Source organism: Siphateles boraxobius, unplaced genomic scaffold, assembly GCF_051911475.1.
Source record: "Siphateles boraxobius isolate OS27281-9 unplaced genomic scaffold, OSU_SipBor_1 49, whole genome shotgun sequence".
In the NCBI taxonomy this organism is placed as follows: Eukaryota; Metazoa; Chordata; class Actinopteri; order Cypriniformes; family Leuciscidae; genus Siphateles; species Siphateles boraxobius.
In genome coordinates this window covers 4,817,214-4,839,953 of record NW_027509130.1, presented here as the reverse complement: position 1 = coordinate 4,839,953, position 22,740 = coordinate 4,817,214, and the positions used below count along the sequence as shown (strand labels likewise).

General features: G+C 40.5%; 1 protein-coding gene across 6 annotated transcripts in view; it reads right to left on the bottom strand.

Annotated features, from left to right (window-relative positions):
- Positions 1–21,312, bottom strand: part of fbf1 (Fas binding factor 1) — a 31,417-nt gene extending 10,105 nt beyond the window's left edge. For 2 of the 6 annotated variants that reach the window (XM_077202129.1, XM_077202131.1), the window contains exons 1-23: positions 20,848–21,310; positions 20,195–20,222; positions 19,975–20,101; positions 19,712–19,772; positions 18,020–18,070; positions 17,843–17,948; positions 17,700–17,771; positions 17,547–17,603; positions 17,258–17,474; positions 16,031–16,161; positions 15,710–15,806; positions 14,350–14,736; positions 13,622–13,693; positions 13,053–13,114; positions 12,204–12,295; positions 11,835–11,972; positions 10,874–10,974; positions 9,663–9,869; positions 8,601–8,708; positions 8,389–8,528; positions 7,062–7,180; positions 6,358–6,480; positions 4,574–4,759 (exon numbers count right to left, since the gene is read on the bottom strand). In XM_077202129.1, coding sequence (XP_077058244.1) covers positions 4,574–4,759; positions 6,358–6,480; positions 7,062–7,180; positions 8,389–8,528; positions 8,601–8,708; positions 9,663–9,869; positions 10,874–10,974; positions 11,835–11,972; positions 12,204–12,295; positions 13,053–13,114; positions 13,622–13,693; positions 14,350–14,736; positions 15,710–15,806; positions 16,031–16,161; positions 17,258–17,474; positions 17,547–17,603; positions 17,700–17,771; positions 17,843–17,948; positions 18,020–18,070; positions 19,712–19,772; positions 19,975–20,101; positions 20,195–20,222; positions 20,848–20,850 — 2,685 coding nt within the window. In that variant the 5' untranslated portion in view covers positions 20,851–21,310. Of the gene's footprint in view, positions 1–4,573; positions 4,760–6,357; positions 6,481–7,061; positions 7,181–8,388; positions 8,529–8,600; positions 8,709–9,662; positions 9,870–10,873; positions 10,975–11,834; positions 11,973–12,203; positions 12,296–13,052; positions 13,115–13,621; positions 13,694–14,349; positions 14,737–15,709; positions 15,807–16,030; positions 16,162–17,257; positions 17,475–17,546; positions 17,604–17,699; positions 17,772–17,842; positions 17,949–18,019; positions 18,071–19,711; positions 19,773–19,974; positions 20,102–20,194; positions 20,223–20,847 lie in introns of all 6 variants that reach the window. The other 4 variants (XM_077202132.1, XM_077202130.1, XM_077202133.1 and 1 more) reach the window with 4 other exon arrangements.
- Positions 21,313–22,740: the final 1,428 nt, after the last annotated feature.

Below are 22,740 nucleotides of genomic sequence, written 5' to 3'. Positions count from 1 at the left end.
CCAGGCCCCCGTTAAAACACGCCCTTTGTACATGGCCCCTCCTTTTGAGGAGGGTTTGGCAGCAGACCGGGATGCACTATAGTCCCACAGGGTGAGCTGCTCTGCCACGGTCACCTCGGGACTCGATTGTGAAGCTAGCGCTGAAGCGGTCACATACGGGGGAAGCCAAAGGCTGCGACTACCGTATACCCCAGGAGCCTCTGAATCTTTTCAGTGGGACCCTTTCTCACTTCAACACCAGCTGAACACATTCTCACTGGAGAGACGTGTTAGAACGAGTACCTCTCCAAAACTGAAAAAGAGATACTCAGCCCGTGGGCGAGATTACTCTCTTCCAGTTGACCTGAAGACCCAACGGGCTCTGGAGCGCTCGAGGGGAAGGACACTACATGTCTTTCAGGTCAAAGCTGCAGACCAATCTTGGGCCAAGATGGTCACGACTCACCACCTAGTAGCACGAAGGGCGAGTCTTCGCCTGGTCTTCGTACCGGCTGGAGGGCGGCTATCTCAAATCCTTCGCCAGCAGGATAAGACAAACACGCACAAGTCAGGAGCACTTTTGCTCCCCACTCGGTGTGATGAATATCACTGAATTTTCAGGAGCACGTCTGCTCAACACCTAATGTGGTGACCATCACTGACTTGAGCGGGGTAGCCGAGCCTGAGGTGGGGCAGCAAAGTAGAGATAGTGGTGTCAGTGTGCAGTGCAACACTTACCTGTCTCCACTAGCGGCAGGGGACGTGAGAAGGCGGATGACCGGGTCCTCGAACGCCCCAAGCTGCCTGTTGGCGACCAAGGGAAGCTGGGGGATGTAAGGCTAATACAGGGTCACACCCGCCAGACTGGCCAACTTGGGACTCAGGAATAGAACAATTGCTCTTTTTCTGAATATGTGGGTACCGCTGACCCCGTTTTTATAGGGGCCAGCGGCGGAACAGACACACACACATAACAAAAAACTCCAGCCGGCCCTCCAACCAGCCAGAGGGAGTGGATCGGCGACCACTCCACAAGCAACTCCTCCATCCCTGAGAGCCCGTCCAGGTTCAGCGTTTTCTTTTGCGCTGGTGCTTACCACCTGGCTTGGCAGCGCCTGGAGCAGGCTGGGCGCCCCTTCCGCGGCCGGCTCCGCGCCGGAACCTGGGTGAAGGCTGCTGCGATGGTCCGGCGGGAGCTGAGGCGGCTGCAGGCGGACGCCCTCGGCGACGAGGAGGCGGAGGATCTGACCTCGGGGGGCGGGTGAAGGCAGCAGCGTCCCTCCGAGGCAGGATGTGCCGGATGGCCTCCGTCTGTTTCTGAGCTGTAGAGAACTGTTGGGCAAAGTTCTCCACAGCGTCGCCGAATAACCCAACCAGGGAAATGGGAGAGTCCAGGAACCGAACCTTGTCCGCATCTCTCATATCGGCCAGGTTGAGCCAGAGATGGCGATCCTGGACCACTAGTGTGGACATCGCCGAACCAACCGCGCGAGCTGCAACCTTCGCCGCCCGGAGGGCGAGGTCAGTTGCAGTGCGGAGCTCACCCATGAGCTCAGGGTCCAAACTACCCTCGTGCATGTTCATGAGTGCCTGGGCCTGGTGGACCTGGAGCAACGCCATGGCATGCAGGGAGGAAGCGGCTTGCCCACAAGCTTTGTAAGCCTTGCCCGTAAGAGCGGACGAGAACTTACAGGCTTTAGAGGGGTGACGAGGATCACCTCTCCAGGAAGCGGCCGCCGTTGGGCATAACTGCATCGCAACGGCCCGCTCCACCGGAGGGATAGCCTCGTAACCCTTCACCGCTCCCCCATCAAGGGTAGTGAGGGGGGAGGAGCTACTCAGGCGGTTTCTGGCAGAGAAAGGTGCCATCCATGCCCTCGTAAGCTCCTCATGCACTTCAGGAAAGAAAGGAACCGGGGCGGCGGACTGAGAACCAGTACGGCCCGCCCCGATATACCAATCATCCAACCGAGACGGCTCGGGACACGGTGGAGGGTTCCACACGAGCCCTACCGCCTCGGCGGCCTTTTTCAGCATAGCTGACATCTCTGGATCTGGCTCGGGCAACACTGGTCTCCCGGAGGGAGGCAGTGCAGCCGAGTCATCATCTCCAGAGTTCAGCTCCCCCTCCGATGCTGCGATTAACAACGTATCCCCTGGAGGGGCCCCAAATGACACGGCTGGCCCGTCCATTACAGAGGGACCAGCGGGATCAATGGGGAGCTCCACCGGTTGCGGTGTGAAAGAGGAGTGAGGGACCCACGGGGCGTGGCCGGGCGGATTACCCCTCACTGTGATCCTCAGATCACCCAGCTTGGACGGCACCCCAGTCCTCCTCTGGGAAGGTAACCCAGAGGAAGAACAGGGGCGGGGCCCAGAGGTGGGGACTGCACCAACACTTTTGACGAAGGCGAGTCTAGATCTCAACACAGAGATGGTCATGTTCCCGCAGTGAGAACATGACTCATCCACGAAAGCTGCCTCGGCATGCTGTAAGCCCAAACATGCGACACAACTTTCGTGACCGTCAGAAGGGGATAGTGCCAGACCGCACCCAGAAACGCACGGATGGAATGGCATCTTGAAAAAGACGCACTCACACCCGTGTTGCTCTTTTAGGAAATGGGACCGTCACCAGTGCCGGAGCACACAGGGAATGACCGCGGCAAACACTGAATAGTCTTTCAACTAACAGTGAAGCACTCACTTCTCGCCCTCTAACCAACCGTCAACACACAAACAAACAATAGAAATTTGATGCTGTTAAAACAGCAGTTGAGAGCTGAGAAGCTCGCGATCACCGCTGCACCACGCTGTAGAACACCAACACTGGAGAGGTCTTCCCGCAAGAACACCGACACACTCGCTCGTTGAACACAACAGCACTCTTCAGAGACATCAAAGACGAACGGCTCCGAAGCGAAAGGCAACTAGTGCGTGCATCCACCTCCGTATTTATACCCGCGCCGCGGGGGCGGAGTGTGTAATGCAAATCACGCACGCCAAATTCCATTGGCTCGTTCAATAGTAATCGAAGATGATAGGCTCCCTAGCGTGATCCCCATTTCAGTCGACGTCGACTACGTCTGACGTTATCGACTGAAAGGGAACGACATTTCTGAATGAATCTGTGTTTTGAGTGAATCAATCGGGTGAACCAATAATTCAACGACTCATTTATAAAGAGAGACATTTACTTCATTCCTGAATAAATCAGCCGTTTTAACGAATTGAATGACTCGTTTAGACATTTACCGCCACCTACTGGCAGTTTTAGTTTCTTATTTAGAGTATCATTTCATATTATTCATTCCATATTAATAGAAAACCCATAAAAGGTATAGTTCATCATTTACTCACTCTCATGGCTGTTGAAGCCTAAAATTGTGTAGTAAATTCTGGTGAATCAAATAATAATAAAAAAATGTTTCTAAGGCCACTTTTTGTAATGTCTTTTTGATGCTTTTCTCATTTGACACAATAATGACTTTAAATTATCTTTTGGGGGTAATTTCTAAGACAAATTTGATACGTGATAGTAATAGAGTAAAAATTGTAGTCGCAAATAATAATACTACTGAGACATTTATGATGTAAAATCACGCTGTTTGTATGTAAACATTAGCTAATTAAATAAAATACATTATTACTGTTTATAAATTTAAAAACATCTGTATTGGCTTCAGCTTCTTGTTCGTAGTGATTACAGGATTAGTTCATTTCAGAATTAAAATGTCCTGATAATTTACTCACCCTCCACGTCATCCAAGATGTCCATGTCTTTCTTTAGTCGAAAAGAAATTAAGGTTTTTGAGAAGAACATTCCAGGACTTTTCTCCATATAGTGGACTTCAATGGGGCACAACAGTTTGAAGAGCCAAATGTGAGTTTCAGTGCAGTTTTATCTAGCCAAACCAGCTGTCATTTTCTTAAAAACCACAAATTTTTAACCACAAATGCTCGTCTTGCACTAGCACAGCGATGCGCCACTCATTACATAATAACGTTAGAGTTTACATGCAAAGACTAAGTCAAACGCCATTTACAAAATAAATAAATAAAAGGTAAAACAACGATTTCGGACGATTTTGAAGTTGGAGGAGAAAATGAGATGGGGTTTTTCGCCCTACCCTACATTTTTTAACCGGAACATGTGTGACCTTTCAACGCGATTACTCAATGTGTGGCGCATCACAGAGCTAGTGCAAGATGAGCATTTGTGGTTAAAAAGTATAATTTTTTTAGAAAAGGAGCGATGGTTTGGCTGGATAAGACTCTTATTCCTCGGCTGGGATCGTGTAGAGACTTTGAAGCTGCATTTTGGACCAATTTGGACCCCATTGAAGTGACTATATGGAGAAAAATCCTGGAATGTTTTCCCCAAAAACCTTAATTTCTTTTCAACTGAAGAAAGAAAAACATGAACATCTTGGATGACGTGGGGGTTGAGTAAATTATCAGTAAATTTTCATTCTGAAGTGAACTAATCCTTTAATATTAGCTGTAAAGCATGAAGGAATGCACGTTGAGTTGTTGACCTGTGATCTGCTGATATAGTGTGTGAAGGTTTAGATGGTGAGTCTCACACACACACCTGTGCCATGCTGAGGATGGATCCCTCTCTGTGCGCGTCTCTCTCCATGAGGCGGCTGGCCTCTCTCTCCACACGCTCCTGTCGAAGCTTCTCCTGCGAGTGAAACCTGCTCCACTCGGCCGCCAGTTTCCGGCGCTCTTCAGCGCAGTGTGTCATGACGGACTGCTGCTCCTCCAGCAGAGCGCTCTGTGTGTGAGAGAGAGAGAGAGAGAGACAGGCTGTATTTATTTCTACTTGTGCAGAACACATCAAAGACGTTGACATGCATCATCAGGAGTTTCAAGTATTATTTTGATACTACTAAGTAAATAATCTTGTTGTTCCTGTACGGTGTCAATAAAGAGCTTTACTAGAGGTATAACGATACCCTCATGTCACGATTCACGATACGATATTATTTATATTATCATACTATACACACATCAATTTTTATTTTGGGTGAACTATACACAATATATATTGTCACTATCCACGATTCATTTTGTTGCAGTTTTGTGTTGCGATATATTGTTAAACCCCTACTGACCCCTACTGTTCCTGTAGTAACGCAAGTGACTACGTACTTCTCAGAAATCGTTTCTATATCTTGTTTCTTGAGTTACATGTAGGTTTTAATTAACTATGTTTTATTTAAATGGCCTAAATGTAATGTCCAACAACATACAGTTTCAAAATGACTGCACTTCCCTTCAATTTGACTGACAGGCATGTGTGTGTTTTGATGTTTAACAGATTCAAAGGATTTGAGAATAACTATCAAGAAACTAAAAGAGGCTGTTCTTGTAAAATATTCACATTATTTTGAATTTATAACTAAATAATGTATATGTTTGTACAATAAATCTGGTATAAATTATGTCATTTTTTCAGTGTGTGTGTATGTGTATATATGTATATATATATATATATATATATATATATATATATATATATATATATATATATATATATATATATATATATGTGTGGTTTTCCAAAGTTACCAGCCACAATTTTGACATCGATACCGTGGGGGAAAAACTGCTATATAGATATTTTTTATATTATCTCATAATATGACGGCAGTAATATTAGGCTGCTGTAACTTTAAGACCTGACGCACAGATCCATTATACTGTTACATCCATTATACTGTTGTTTTTCTTTCTCAACTGTTTACATTCACTTGAAACATCACACACTGACTGTGTTTGTGTGAATACTCGCCAATACTGGCATTGTGACATTATTTTGTGTGTATTTGACTGTTTAAGCCCAATAAGCAGCAAAAAAGAGCTCAATTTAGTACCAAGAGGCGGCTTTATGTGCCGCACTTTGGGTGTGAGAACAAAATCCATGGGTATGAGTACAATTATGCACAATGCATGAAATCTCACGCTGAAATTCAAGCCCTGCAAAAGCAAAAATATTCACCAGAAGCAAATGAGTGAGTGAGTGAGTGAGTGGAGGTGTGTGTGAGTGAGTGAGTGTGTGTGTGTGTGTGTGTGTGTGTGTGTGTGTGAGTGAGTGAGTGAGTGAGTGGAGGTGTGTGTGAGTGAGTGAGTGTGTGTGTGTGTGTGTGTGTGTGTGTGAGTGAGTAAGTGAGTGAGTGAGTGAGTGAGTGAGTGTGTGTGTGTGTGTGTGTGAGTGAGTGAGTGAGTGAGTGAGTGAGTGGAAGTGTGTGTAACTCGCTGTCGGAGAGATGAGAGAGAAAGAGCAGCTGGTATCGTGTATCTAAAAAACACTATGTAATTTATAAATTTCTTCATATTTAATGAGTGATGTGATGTCATTTAATGCCTGACCTTTGCCCTCTCCAGCTCCTCTCTCTCCATGCTGAAGTGTTGCGTCATGGTCCGTCTCTCCTCCTCCAGTCCTCTCAGAGATGATTCTGCTTTGGCCTGTTCTGACGTCACACGCCAGCGCTCCTAAACACACAAACCAGCGTAACATCATGAGCAGCTTTTACACCGTCGGCCCAAACCGCTCTCGTTGCTCGACCGTTCTATTCCTGCCGATCCAGACAGGTACGGATATGGTTTAATTTTCCACTATGGGGCGGATAACAGGGCTCTCTAAATAAGCAAGAGTTTACTGATGGTATGAGATGTAAATATGGAGGATGATGGTCAGATTCCAGACAGCAACAGTGTCGGTCCAGATCCGGCCCAGGAATATATGGCTGCTGTCACTTTAAGACCGGACGCACTGATCCATTATACTGTTACACATGTGTTTTCTTTCTCAACTGTTTATGTTCACTTAAAACATAACTTGGAATCCACACGTCCCAGATGTGGGCCGGATCTGGGCCAACACTGTTGCTGTCTAGGATATTTCTTTTAATTTGATTATTAACTTGTGTTTACATAGCTCAAATGTGCGCTTGGACAGCTACGTTCTTCAGCCCGATGGTGGAAAGGCGACTATGTTAAACAGTCTGGCTTTCATAAACAGATGTTTTATTCATGTTCAGAGCATATACACTGAGTGTGTTAAGTTTCTCCACCTTCTCCAGCTGTCTCTGCTGCTCGCCCAGCTGTGTGTCCATCTTGGCGATGACCTCTTTGAGACGTGACCTCTCGTCGCTCATCTCGCGCTGCTGCTGACTCAAGCGCTCCTGCAGCACTGAGAGCCACAAACACGCAGTCACATCAGCTCGTTTGTTTCACTCACATTTATGAGTTACGACTAAAAATAGATGTGTGCGAACTGTAAAAGGTGTTCATTAACGCACGAGCAAATTTGAATTAGGTCCTCGCAGGTCTTTTTAAAACATCTTAAATTCATTTTTTTCATATTTAAGGTAAAAAAATATCTTAAATGGTATAACAAAAGTCTTAATGATCATATTAAGAGGTATTAAATTTGGGGTTGTAAAATAGGAATCACAATATCGTTTAATATGACTATTCAATTTCAAAAGGCGATGTTATCATTAAATTAATATGATCGCTGCGCATTCAAAGTGAACACATGGCACTGTTGTGTGGCTTCATAGGAGTTTACAATCACTAAATACTGCAGATTTAATGATAATAGATCGCTTATTGAATTATGACCTTTTTCTTCATGGTGTTTATATTGAAATGTGTTGTAGATGTTTGAAAGAGTGCATGTTTTATCTCCATAATATGTTTGAATGAGAACAGACATTTCAAAATAAGAGTCCCGGTGTGTTTCGGGCTTGTTTATAATTAAAATTCCAGCATTATGAAGAACACATATGTTTCTGGTCATTATTTAAGTCTGGCATTTAATTCTATGCTTAATTTAAAAAAAAAAATTGTATTATAATAAAATAATTTTGTCTCCTCCTATCCCTTGATTATGGAAGCTTGTTTACGCCAAAGGAATAAAAAAAACATAGGGTAATTGCAACATTTTATCTCATAATTCTGACTTTTTTTGCAGTTGTGAAACATTCTAACTTGCATTAGACTAGTCTATGAGTCTATGACTTGTCTAACACTATAGACCGGTCTAAAATAGCTTTGTGAAACCGGCCCCAGCTGATGTTCTCTGTATGTTTTTCCATCATCTCCGGTGCGTTCATATGTAAACTGCGTGAGCTTATTTTGTTCATTAGATGGAAAGATCTGAAAACCCACACATTTACCGGTCCATAGACCCTCCCCTGGAAGAAATCAGGACAGAAGTGGTTGAAAGTGGACAAAAGAGACGGATTTAAACACCAGGTGTAAACGTGAATGTGTCTGCCTCATCTACTTGTGATCCGATCGACCGAAACGCATCTTAACAGCAGGTGTAAACCGAGCCGAACTATGAGCAGATGTGGTGTAGAATGTGTGTGTGTGTGTGTATGTGTGATGCACCTCTGAGCTGCTGGTCTCTCTGTCTGGCACCGAGCTCGAGCCCCTGAGTCGTGTGCTCATGTGAACTCTCCACACGAGACGACAGGTCGCCCAGCCTGCGGGAGAACAGCTCCATCTGCTCGATGACGGCTGTCAGAGACCTGCACACACACATGATGAGAGGCATCTGACGGGCGGGTGTGTGTGTGTGTGTGATCGCTGATGGGCTTCACCTGGTCTGTGACGTGGCGCTGGTCACAGCGTCGATCTCCTCGTCCTTCAGCTTCTTCAGGTGCTGGATCTGCTCTTCATGATCTCTCTTCATCTCAAGGATGGACTTCCTGTCACACACAAGTCAAACAAACCAGCTCGTTTTATTTCTGTTACCATCATCAACTTTTAAAGAAGGATTTAAACGTTTCAGATAAACTTGATATTTTTTGCTCTTTTTTTTGTTGACAAAAAGCTAATAATTAAATTAAAATGAATACAGTAATTAAAAACACTCACAATAGATGCTTACTGAAGAAAACATACAATTTTATGTTTATGTGCATGTCACGTGACCATTTACTTGACATCAGAGAACTGACATTATGAATATGTTGTTAAATTATTGACAAATTAACTTAAAATTGACAATCCCTGTGTCAAAACAGCTTATAAATCATACAGAATGAGTGTATGTGTCTCTCTCTGTCTTGGTCCTGCTGACTCTGTGTGAGTGTGTGTGTGTGTGTGTGTGTGTGTGTGTGTGTGTGTGTGTGTGTGTGTGTGTGTGTGTGTGTGTGTGTGTGTGTGTATGTGTGTGCGTGTGAGCAGTGTTGGGGAAAGTTACTTTAAAATGTAATGCATTACAATATTGCTACATTATATTATATTATATATTATATTATTACTCCCTTAAAAATTAACTAATTGTGTTACTTAGTTACTTTTTTTAGAAAAGTAATTGTTACATTACTTTTGCCTAACTTTTTTTTCACCTGGGCAAATGTGAAGACCCTTTCCCACCAAAAGTGAAGAATAAGCTTCAGGCTAAAGGAAATGCAGATTCACGCTTGTACAGTAGAGGCGCAGTCAGTCAATAAATGGGAAAACAAAGTAACTTGCGTTACTTATTTGAAAAAGTAACTCAGATATTTTGTTGTAAACTTTAAAAGTAGTGCATTACTTCACTAGTTACTTAAAAAAGTAATCTGATTACCTAACTCTGGTTACTCGTAATGAGTTACCCCAACACTGCATGTGTGTGTGTGTGTGTGCGTGTGTGTGCGTGTGTGTGCGTGTGTCACCTCTGCAGGTCTCGGAGTCTCTCCACCTCTCGGTCTCGGTCCTGTTGGCTCTGTGTGAGTCTGCGCTGGTGCTGGTTCTGAATCTCAACTCGCTCCTGCTCCGCCACACGTGTGACGGCTGCCAGTCTCTCCGCCAGATCCTCGTTCTCCTGACGCGAGCGCAACTCTCGCTGAGCAGACGATTCCTCCAGCAGCTTCACACGCGCTCTGAGACCAGAACACATGCATGTAAAGAAAAGCCATACTCATTTAACACAGTGTGAGTGTGTGTGTCTGTGCATGTTCTCCATGGGTTCATTGAGTGAGTGAGTGAGTGTATGAGTGAGTGAGTGTGTGTGTGCGAGTGACTGTGTGTGAGAGTGTGTGAGTGAGTGTGCGTGAGAGTGTTAGTGAGAGAGTGTGTGAGAGTGAGAGAGTGGTTGAAAGTGAGAGAGTGTGTGAGAGAGTGTGTGAGAGAGAGTGTGAGTGAGAGACTGTGCATTTGAGTGAGAGTGTGTGAAAGTGTGAGTGAGAGAGTGAGAGTTTGAGTGAGAGAGTGTGTGAGTAAGTGAGTGTGACTTTGAGTGAGAGAGTGTGAGTTTGAGTGAGAGAGTGTAAGTTTGAGTGAGAGTGTGTGAAAGTGAGAAAGTGTGAGTGAGAGAGTGTGAGTTTGAGTGAGAGAGTGTGTGAGTAAGTGAGTGTGACTTTGAGTAAGTGAGTGTGACTTTGAGTGAGAGAGTGTGAGTTTGAGTGAGAGAGTGTAAGTTTGAGTGAGAGTGTGTGAAAGTGAGAGAGTGTAAGTGAGAGAGTGCGAAAGTGAGAGAGTGTGAGTGAGAGAGTGTGAGTTTGAGTGAGAGAGTGTAAGTTTGAGTGAGAGTGTGTGAAAGTGAGAGAGTGTAAGTGAGAGAGTGCGAAAGTGAGAGAGTGTGAGTGAGAGAGTGTGAGTTTGAGTGAGAGAGTGTAAGTTTGAGTGAGAGTGTGTGAAAGTGAGAGAATGTGAAAGTGTGAGTGAGAGAGTGTGAGTTTGAGTGAGAGAGTTTGAATGAGAGAGTGTGTGAGAGTGAGAGTGTGAGAGTTTGAGTGAGGGAGTGCGAGTGAGAGTGTGTGTGTGAGTGAGTGAGTGAGAGAGAATGAGAGTGATTACCTGTGCACGTTCTCCATGATCTCAGTGTGTGTGTTTGTGTGTGTGTTACCTGTGCATGTTCTCCATGATTTGTGTGTGTGTGTGTTACCTGTGCATGTTCTCCATGATCTCAGTGTCTTGTTTGTGTCTCTGCTGAACACTCTCTAACAGCATCTGATTCTGATCTCTCTCCAGCTGTGAGCTCCTCAACTGAACACACACACACACACACACACACACACACACACACACACACACACACACACACACACACACACACACACACATATTTTCCTATCATCATTGATGTATGTGTTGATATCCGCCAGTATAATTTTTTTTTGTCTTGATGAACACGTTTGGCCTCAAGTGTGTGCCGTTCGGTCTAGGCTTGTTTGTCATTGGGGTTATGTTGTACCGTGTTCATTCACACAGGGAAGGCACGTATGAATCATAAGAGATTTGCTTCATTGAACACTACTTTTAAATTCAAGCTTTCTGGCATCAAGAACCTAGTAATAAAAGACATTAATAAGGACCATGTGCTTAATTCATCCTGTTGAGTATAAGCCACTCGAGCATGTATGGAAATCAGTGAGTCATCCTGAATAATGACAAATCCACCTCCAACTCGTTCCTGCATTGTGTGTGTGAGCTGATTTCACCGTTTTAAGATGTAAATACTCAAATTATAAATTCAAATACATCTAGAACAGCTTGCATGGATTCAGAGGTTTCGCTGCCATATACTTTGACAAAACAGATTGATGCATCTTACAAAAGTCCAAGAGGCTCCGGTTTGAACTCTACATTTCTGTCAGCTCAGAGGAGGGGTCAGGAACCCTGACCTCACTTCCTGTGGTGGCTTCACAAGCCGTGCATTGTGTGTGAGAATGTGACAGGGCTCCTGGGACTCCTCCACATCTGGCAGCTGTTTTGACCACCCACAGCCCTTTCCACCAACACCGGGAAGATCTATGAATGTTCCTGGTACTCACCTCGGGAACCTCCTGTGTGTGTGTGTGTGTGTGTGTGTGTGTGTGTGTGTGTGTGTGTGTGTGTGTGTGTACCTGTGCCTCCAGCTGAATGATGCGTTTCTGCAGTGTTGTCACAGTGTTGTCTGTGTGCTGATGGTCCGTGTCTGTTCTGTGTCTGTGTGCGTTCACGTCCAGAGAGCCGCTCAAACCCCACAGATGAGACTGAGCCAACTACACACACACACACACACACACACACACACACACACACACACACACACACACACACACACACACACACACACACACACACACACGCACGCACACACAATCCCTTCATTAGTCTGCTGAATATGAATCCACATCAGAGCGTGTTTAGTGTTGTACGTGTGTGTGTGTGTGTGTGTGTGTGTGTGTGTGTGTGTGTGTGTGTGTGTGTGTGTGTGTGTGTGTGTGTTTGACCTGTTGCTGTAAGAGCAGCTGCTGTAGGTTGTCTGCAGGCAGAGGTGTGTGTGTGTGTGTCACAGGACACAGGTCCTCCGCTGGTGCAAACACTGAAACAACAGACGTTTTAATTAGACACATTCACATCATACACATTTTAGCACCAATAAGATGTTCTACATTAACATTAACATAGCATTTTCATGATAATTAAGAAAAGGTCCCTAAATTCTAATTTATGTAATGTGAAAACATTTTCATTACTGAAATGTAATAAAACAAAAATTATACATCAAGTTAATATTTAATTTTCATAATACATATTATTATTATTATTACTTTTGTTATTTCACTGAATTTGTTTTAAGAACACACATATACGTCATGGTAATATTTAATAATGCATTATTATTAAGGATTTAAATAAATTAATCGTTGGTTAAATCTAAATATTATTTGTTGATTTAAATTTTTAAAACTCATACACTTTTGTAATTGAATTGCAAACAGACTAGAACGGAGTTTCCTGAAGGGACTTTAGTAACGGGAATATAAACTAACCATAGAAATCAAAATCAGCTGAAATGAATGAAAACATTCACATAATCCGGTAGGAAAATACCACTAAAGTTCCAGTTCTTTTCCAATGCATTCACCCGATGTTTGTGATCACTGGGCAAGGAATAGTATAGCTTTTTTATTGGATAATCATGTTCTAGAAGTAAAAAGAGCAGTTTCTAGCTAACTACTAACATTTATATTCACTAAAACTTTTGTGACTTTTCAAGACTTTGAATTTTCCATGTCCTGTACTAATTCATAAGAGTTTAATAATAATATTTTAGTGAGAGCAATGTGTGACTGTACCAGGTTTATGTTGCGTTTCTTTGCTTGTGTTGTGTTGGATAGAGATGCCAGTGGACTCTCTGCTGGAAACACACACACACACACACACACACACACACACACACACACACACACACACACACACACACACACACACACACACACACACACACACACACACACACACACACACACACACACACACACACACACATGTAGTGTTTCCATGTTTTATGGGGACTTTCCATAGACATAATGATTTTTATACTGTACAAACTGTATATTCTATTGCCTTGCACTAACCCTACCCCTAAACCTACCCATCACAGAAAACTTTCTGCATTTTTACATTTTCAAAAAACATCACTTAGTATGATTTATAAGCTGTTTTCCTCATGGGGACCAAAAAATGTCCCCACACAAACAAGGATTTCAGATATTGCCATCCTTATGGGGACATTTTGTCCCCATAATGTAGGGTTTACCAGGCCACACACACACACACACACACACACACACACACACACACACACATGAATCACATGACCACAGGAATCACATGACCATAGCAGTGTTAGTGTGGACTGTACCTGTGCTCTGTGTTTGGGACGGGAGGCTCGTGCGCTCGTCTTCGTGACGCTGGAGAGACGTTTGATGTAGAGCTGTGAAAAAGTCACAAATTACTGCAAACATCCGCATCTTGATTCAGTCCAACACAACATTCATCCACAAACACTCATCCGGGTGGGGAAAATCACTTGAGGTCAGGAATCGGATACTTGCTATCAAATTTAAATTTCGATTATCAATTCCATTGTGACAACACTCTATGACATCAGTAATCAAACAACAAAAGCCAAAGAGAAAATTCACTCGTTCTTGACTGAGTAACTATTGTAACTATATTTGTAATGTTTTATTTATAAAGTACAGTGTTATTTTGCATTTGATTACAGTTTCTGTACCTGAATACCTGAAAATATTAAAACACTGTTTTTCAATCGTTGCTCATTTTTGATTTTATTATTATTATTTATTTTATTTGTTCTTTTTTAATTACTGAGTGTTTACTTGTCTTTAACAATGATTTATATTAGTTGGGCTAGTTGTTTTTCTATGGTATTTTTTTAAACCACAGGCAAACGTTCCTTGCGTACTGTAAGTGTTCTTTAGCCTGTCGATTTTTATTCATGATATTCAGCTACAATTAAATGTTTTGCAATAAGCCTCAATGTGAATATCTACGTTTTTGTTTTTTACCTTATCGGAATCGATGTGAATCTAAATCGTTAAAATGCAAACGATACCCCACCCTCACCTGAGAACCACATCCACTTCCTCAACCGGACCCGACGTCACTTCCTGTTTCCTCTCTCTCTCCTCTGATTGGCTGACGGGTTGTGTTTTCCTGCGGCTCAGCGCTCCCGAGAGCCAGTCCTGGTCCTCGTGTCTCGGGATGGTTTTAGGAGACGAGGGTGCGTGCGGTGGATCTGCGGGCGTCTCTTCTCGAGCCGGTAATGACGGAGATGCTGGAGTCTTCAGGGCCTCGGGAACAAGTGGTCTGGGTTGTTTGGGTTCCTCCTTCACCTGTTCCTCTTCCTCTTCCTGCTTCAGGCCGAGCCAGTCTGATCTGGGCCGTACGGCACGTGAGGAGGGTTTGGGTTTGTGTTCGGGCGAGTGAGCGCTCACGTCTTCAGTCGAGAATCTGACACCAAACACAAGCTTTTCAGCTTTAATGAAACTGATTTATACAAATAAAATGAATCAATACAGTAATAAACCAATATACAGTCAAACTAAAATGTATTCAGACACCTTCAACATTTCTCACATTATCACAGTTTATTCACTATAGTTTAGAAAATGGTAATGAAATATAACAAGAACTCAAGAGTTATTAAATGAGTTGATATTTCACTGGTTTTGTCCATCCTTCTGTTAGACTCTCACACACATGAATTATGTTGAATATCTGTCAGCTGTTAAATTTAACTACACAATTACATAATACCAGTTTAGCTCAACCAATGACCAAGCGATGCTTCATTTAGTTCACATGAAGTCTGTGCTGTAAAAAGGTGCATTAGCAATTAAAGAAAAAACACTTCAGCAAAACATGTTCAGGTCAAAGTGTCGGAATCATTTTTGGTCCCAAATTTTTATAAATTGTACTGGTGGTACTGTATGACGAGTTTCTGGGTATAATATGTCAGTTTACTTTATTTTGCTATCTTCACTTACATAAATTAACTATAGTGTCCTGCAAACACTAGTAAAAAAAAATCAAAAATTATATCTGCTGTCTGAATAAATTTTGGTTTGACTGTATTGGCTGGTGTAAGTAGGCCTTTGTGTCTAACATCTACCAGCAGCATTATTGATCGTATTTGGGGGGGTTGTATTTAAAGTATGTAAAGTTTGAGTAAAAGTCACAGTATTTTTGTCTTTTTTCCACCCCCAGTACAAATATATAAACCAATCATGATACATTTATAAGCAAAATCCTCTGCCAATGGGATCAGAACAATAATTCAAAGGGAAAACTTATTAAGCATAAGCAAACCTTCATTTTGATCAGGCTCTCAGAAAATAAGACTACTTATCTTTAGCATCTCCTGATTTAAGAAGAAAACAGAGCAACACTTCCTGCAGTTTACCGTGTCTGTGTATGTACTCACCTGACAGACTGTCTCCGGGACTGACGTCCCTCTGGAGTCGAGCCCATCGTGGGCTGATAAGAGCCGAACGTGAAGTCCTCCTCCTCCATCTGATAGGCTACAGACAGCAGGACCGGCGGTTAGTGCTGCTTTACAGATTTCAATCATTTATTGATCACATTCATGTGATGCATTTGGCAGATGATTTAATGCAAAGGGACTTCATGTACACAATCAATGTGTTCATGCATTCAATGGGAATGTTCAACGTCAATGATATTGCAATTTTTTTGTGTCATTGAACAATTCTCTCTTAATTGTCTCTTGAGTTGAGATCCTGACCTCTTCCCGTCGAGCTCTTCTCCGGTGGTTTCTCCGTCTTCTCTCCCGTCACGGGTCTCTCCAGCAGACGAGGAGACGTCCCACGGCCCAAGATCTCGTCCAGTTTAGTGCGAGCTCTCAGAGGAGGATCACTGTGAAGAGGACAGAGACACAGACAGTGTATACTTCCTTATTATAAATAATATCAACAAGAAATTATTTCATGCCTTTTCTATTTCTTAACTATGTTTTTTGTAAGATTATATAAGATAAATATTGTCTTTAAATGTTAATAAATTGAATTATGCCATGTCAAGATAAATTTAATATTTAATGGTTTTACACTCAAACTGGCTGACTGCCTACAAAGTGAATACACAAATATTCAAGACAATCAAAGCAGCAAGAAAAAGCAGCACTAGTTATTAAAAAATGTAAAATTAAAAAATAAATTTTAATAAAATAATACAAAATTGCTAAAGCAATGGAAAAAGCGGCACTGGTTATAGAATGACAATAAAATAATAAAAATGAAAAAAAAAAAAGTACTTAGGCAATGGAAAAAGCAGCACTGGTTATTGAAAGAGACTAAAATAAAATAAATTAAAATAATATAATATAATATATAAAATAAAATTACTTAAGCAATGAATTTTACCCCAATACATGAAGCAACTTAAGCAAAATTTAAAATTATTATTTTTTTTAAATAAAATAATAAAAAATTACTTAACCAACGCGAAAAAGCGGCACTGGTTCTTGAGCCCAAAATAAATTATATGTAAATAAAATATGTAAATAATGATATAATGTTAATAATAATAATGTTTGCTTTTCAGATTCTTTGGATTATATATAACAGATAAGTACTTAATAGTGATAATAATAACAATATTATTATTAGTAGTAGAAGTTGTTGTTGTATTAATATAAGTATAAATACTTTTCTGTTATATATAATCCAAATATTTAGAAGTTTACAAAAGAAATGGAAAAAGCAACACTTATTATCTAAAAAACCTGAAATGTTCAATTTGCTTGGATTATATTTAATAAAAATATATTTAATATTAATGATTAATGTATAAATGTGTTATTATTATTTGCTCAATCTATACTAACAGGGTTGTTGTTTATGATTGTGGCTTGAATTTGATTATTTTGATGAGAAAAGCAGCACTTTTCAGTGATTTCATCCAAAGGGAGGAAAAACTCCCAGGATTCATCAGGACTCCAGACATACTCTACCTCTCTTTCTTCACTGTCGGTCCGTTTCCATGTGATTTGTGCGTTTCTCCGAAGCCCAGAGCGTCAATCAGATCATCTTCATCATCAAACGTCAGGTCGTCCCTCTTCCTCTCTGTTTTCTGAGGAACGACGGGTGAGGAAGAGTGCGGCGGCTCGCTTTTCTTCATCGTCTTCTGCTTGTCGTCCAATAAATCATCCAACGAACTGCCCATGTTACCTGTGAAACGTGAAGAACGGGTTCTCAGTGGTTTATCTCACAGAGGTTCGTGTAAAAGTGTTGTTGTGATACCTTCATCATCATCAGGAGGAGGAGGAAGAGGAGGATCAACACCCCCACCTTCATCATCTGAACCACATGCAGCAGGAAAATGGAGCAAATAGAGAAATCAAACCCTCATGAAGCCTGTTAACACTGTCAGACAGTCGTGCTTTCTGCTCTTACCCAGAAAGCTGAACTTCTTGTAAGCTCTCGCTGTGGAGGCCGGAGCCGAACTGGGCTTTTTCACCGTTTCTTCTGTAAAAACACACGAGACACTTTAAAAACAGTTGCATCATTTGTTCAAATCTCACTGTAAGGAAACGCACCTGTAGTTTTGCTCTTATCTCCTCCTTTCACTTCTTTCCTCTGGACCGGAGCTGAACTCGGCTTCTTCTTCGAGCTGAACAGATCCGCATCCATGTCATCTATGTCCTGGAATGATGTCACACGTTTGATGACGTCACAGCTCATATTTCAGCCAATCAGAAAGCAGCTTGGTTTACCTTCATGCTGTCCAGCAGAGCGGCAGGATCGGCCTCAGAAACATCAGACACCTGAGACACAAATACACACTAACACTGAGTGAACGCCCAATACAAGAAATCAGGAGTCTTTATAGACGAGACGTAAGCGTTTAGACGCTCTGTTGCAGCGTTATTATCGATAACTACAACTAAAACCATTAAAAAAAGTGTTACTTGAAGTAAAAATAAACTTTAACTGAAATTATTAAACAAACTTATTTTATTTCAGTTTCCTATGCAATATTTCTCATTATTGTTTAGTTTAATTTGAAGCACTAAAAAACTAAAACTGAAATAAAAATACATACAATTATATAGACATAAAAAAACAGATGAATGCAATAAAATGACCAAAACACACAACAAAATCACTAAAACTTTCAAATGAAAATGAAAAATACTTTAACTTTTAACTAAAAGTTTAAATTTAGTATTGAAACCATAAAAAACATGTTTGTTGCATTAACTGAAATATTTTTAACAAACTTTACAAGGCAACATTTCTCATTTTCGTTTAGTTTAACTCGAAGTACTAAAATAACCAAAGCTGAAATAAAAATGAATAAAAATTGTTACGCTTTACTTTCCATAAAAGTTAATTTTTTGGATTCCATAAAACTAATTTTATGGATTAGTTAATTAGTTACTTTTTTTTAAGGGGTAAAAAAAGATTGTATACGCATTACTTTTAAAAGGAACTTTACCCAAAACAAGACGTATTAAAAAACAAATCTAATAACAAATAATGAATTTTAATAATTTGTGACCCTGGATGACAAAACCAGTCTTAAGTAGCACGGGTATATTTGTGGGAATAGCCAACAATACATTGTATGGGTCAAAATTTTTCTTTTATGCCAAAAATCACTAGGATATTAAGTAAAGATCATGTTCCATGAAGATATTTTGTAAATTTCCTAACGTAAATGTATAAAACATTTATTTTTGTGAGTGAATGCAGCACAATCGCAAACATAAATGGACAACTTTAAAGGCGATTTTCTCAATGTTTCGATTTTTTTGCACCCTCAGATTCCATATTTTCAAATAGTTGTATCTCGGCAAAATATTGTCCTATCCTAACAAACCATACATCAATGGAAAGCTTATTTATTCAGATTTCATGTGATGTATAAATCTCAATTTCAAAAAAATGACCCATATGACTGGTTTTGTCATCCAGGGTCACATTTAATAATGAAAATAGAAAATACACAAACAAAACCTAATGCAACATTTGAATAAACACTATGATAATAAATCAATGATGGTAAAATAACACTGAGTAGATGTTTAATGAAGTTAATGGACTTTCATCTGATCGATTTATCTAGAAATGTGCTGCCTGTATTATTTCTTTATATTGAATGTATTAATACGTCAAATAGTGAATTTTACACTAATTAATTTGGGTTACATTTTATGTTAAAGTGTCATTGTTACAGTTTAATTATACATCTAAGTACTGAGTAATAATAATTAACTACATGTATAGAGTTAAGTTTAGGTTTAGTTAAGGGTTTGTCACATGTAATTATGCTTAATTTATAGTTACATTTTTGCCTGTTTGTTTCTTAGTTTCTTTTAATTGTACAGCATTTAAGTTTACTCTGTAGTTTTGAAAGTGCTTTATGAATATGACGAGTGTTTGATCAGCAGCTCGTGTCTCACCTCCTCCTCTTTCTCAGCCTCTTCTGCCAGTTTACTGAAGAAATCATCGTCCAGCAGCGACCTGAACACACACAGCATCTTTACGTGACGTTCACACAGGTGACGGACTGTATCTGTGTCTCAGTTCATCTCTCAGACTGTTGAGACTCATACTAGATGCTTTGTGATGCACTAGCAGCTCAAATGAAGCTCAGTGATCATCCATCATCACACACACACACACACACACACACACACACACACACACAAACACACACACACACCTCTTCCCGCTGCGTGACGTGAGGACGGCCGAGGGTCTGCCGGACACGAGCGCTGGCGATCGCACCTTCACCGGACCTTCATCATCATCACCACCCAGCAGATCTCCTAACACGTCATCTATAGTGCCTGAGAGACGATGAAAACACCACAGCTCACACACAATCACACACTATCAAACAGAAGACAGAAACACAAACACACCGGCTGAACTGAACTCACCTCTGAGACCCTTCTTCTGCTTTGAAGTCTGAAAAAGATGAAGATTAGATACATTTTATACTACTTACTACTATAATTTTATTATTGTGCTGTATTAAACCTCAGAATAATATCACATGGCCCAGAATTGTATAAATTGTTTTAGAACAATGATTTACAATACACTGTATATTATATAACACTGTATATTTAAATGCCATAGCATTAAATAGAAACAACGTTTAATTACAAGATATTTAATTGTCCAAAATAATTACATATTAAATACTGTTAATAAATTAACACTTATTGAATGGTTACACTTAATTTTAAGGTGTCCTTGTTACAATAAATACTGAGTAATAATAATTAACTACATGTACTTAATATAGGGTTAGGATTAGGTTCAGTTTCATGTAATTAAATATGCATTATTTATTATTGTAACTACTATACTAACAACATGTAACTAGTGTAGCAGCTAACAGTAAAATAGTGTTACCGATCGACCCTTCAATCTCTGTTACTAGCCCAGATCTGTAACCTCTAAGTTACACCATCGTCGCCACGTGTTTGTTTAATTGTACAGTACTTTAGTATTATATTGGCTTTATTAATTATTTTTCGTTTTACGCTATGTTGTGTTTTATATAAGTAAGAAAAATGATGTTTACCATATCTGATTCCCAGAAAGAGAAACGGAGTGTTTATTATGGTGAAATCTCTGCGCGTGCCCGTTACCAATAGAAACCGGGACCGCTTCAACAAAAGCACGAGCGCTGAGACACAGATCAGCTGATCATCGTTCAAACTTCAAATCCTGCCCTGGACCCGCTGGAGACCCGCTTCTGCCGCTGGTTCTGGTTCTGTCTGGATGATTAGGATCCAGATCTGAGGATTCAAGTGTAAAAATTAAATCCTGTCTGTGTTCTGGACTAGACGAGCTTTAGTGTTGATGAATTAGTTTCTCAGAGTCAAAGATCGTGAATATATGCGACCAGAACCGACACAAAAAAGCCGCACTTTAATTCTAGAGAAAGATGTATCAATAAAACACTATTATTAATGTAATTCTGAAATACTGATCATTCCGTGTGAGCTCAACGGGTTTGAAATTCCGTGACGCACTTCCTGTTTACAATAGGTCATGGTGGGTAGTGTAGTCCACGTGCACGCGCCAATCAGTTCACGACACGCACTCTACCGAGGATAAAGCAATGTTTCTGTCGTTGCTATTAAAATCATGCAGTGATGCATGGTAAACTTATAGAATAGTGTTTGCTCCTCAGAGTAAAAAATACCACGGGAAGTTATGAGAATTTCCAGTCACTTTGAGAAGAAAATAGTTCTTGATTTACATCATCAATCATATGGAAAGTATGCGAATATAAAAATTTGAATATCTGATATGAGGTTTGACTATTTAACTATTTAAATTAATGTCATTTTTGTTAAAAACCTAAATTAAAAATCACAGTTACTTAAGTCCAGAATGGCGTGAGACCAAAATGAAACTTCAACTGCTAACATACAGAGCTTCTGATTATGCTTCTTGATCTGGCCTTTTCACACACAATTCTACACAGCTCTTTTGTATAACAATAACATCTCAACATATTAGTCATATTGTTCATATCATGAGTCACTCATGACATATGAACAATATGTTGAGATGTTGTTAGACTCATGAATAAAGAGCTATACACGTAGACTTCTGACACATGTCAGAATTGATTGATTGACCAGGGTACAATCAATCAATCAAAACTAACTTTAGCTGGACAATAACTTTATTCTAGAGCTGCTGTAAAGCCAAAATAATCTCTGTTACTGTAATTTCCTATTATCACTCAAGCTGCTTTGAAACAAAAAACGCTATAATAAAGGCGACTTGACTTGTCATACACTTGATTTAAACTGAAAATGAGTTTGCTTTATAAGTTCAGTTTGATTTAGGCTAAATCTAACGATATGTATATCGGCTACATTGTTTAGTGGCTTATCTGTGTTTCTGAATGTTCCCAGCCCAGCTAACTAGGGGAAAGTGGGGTGAGTTGTGCCAGTTTTTACTCAAAGTGACTTTAAAGTTAGGCCATGACAGTAATGCCTTCAACTTAAGGATGTACATATATTTCAGGATGTGGTGCATCCCTGAGAACAATAACTTTGGATCTGAAATAAATTGTTTCAGAAATATAGCTTTTGGGAAAAAAGTGGTCTCATGGCACAACTTACCCCTGGTGCGGGGTAAGTTGTGCCTTTGGGGGAATACTTTGGGGTAAATTGTGCCAGTGATTTCTGAAGTAAAACAGAACATTTTAATGTTATGAACTGTAATGCTATATGAAAGCAAGAAAAATTCAATACAAAATTACTCATTTAAGGTTTATTTAGAATAATTTGGGATGTTTATTTGGAATAAGTCATATTTCGTAGTTTTTTGGGAAAACACAAAAAACGTAAATATCCAATGGTATTTGTGAATCATTTCAGGCAAAACGGCTTTTGCAATAGATGCCTGTTGACATACATAGAACGCTGCCTGTCAATTATGTAACATATAAGAA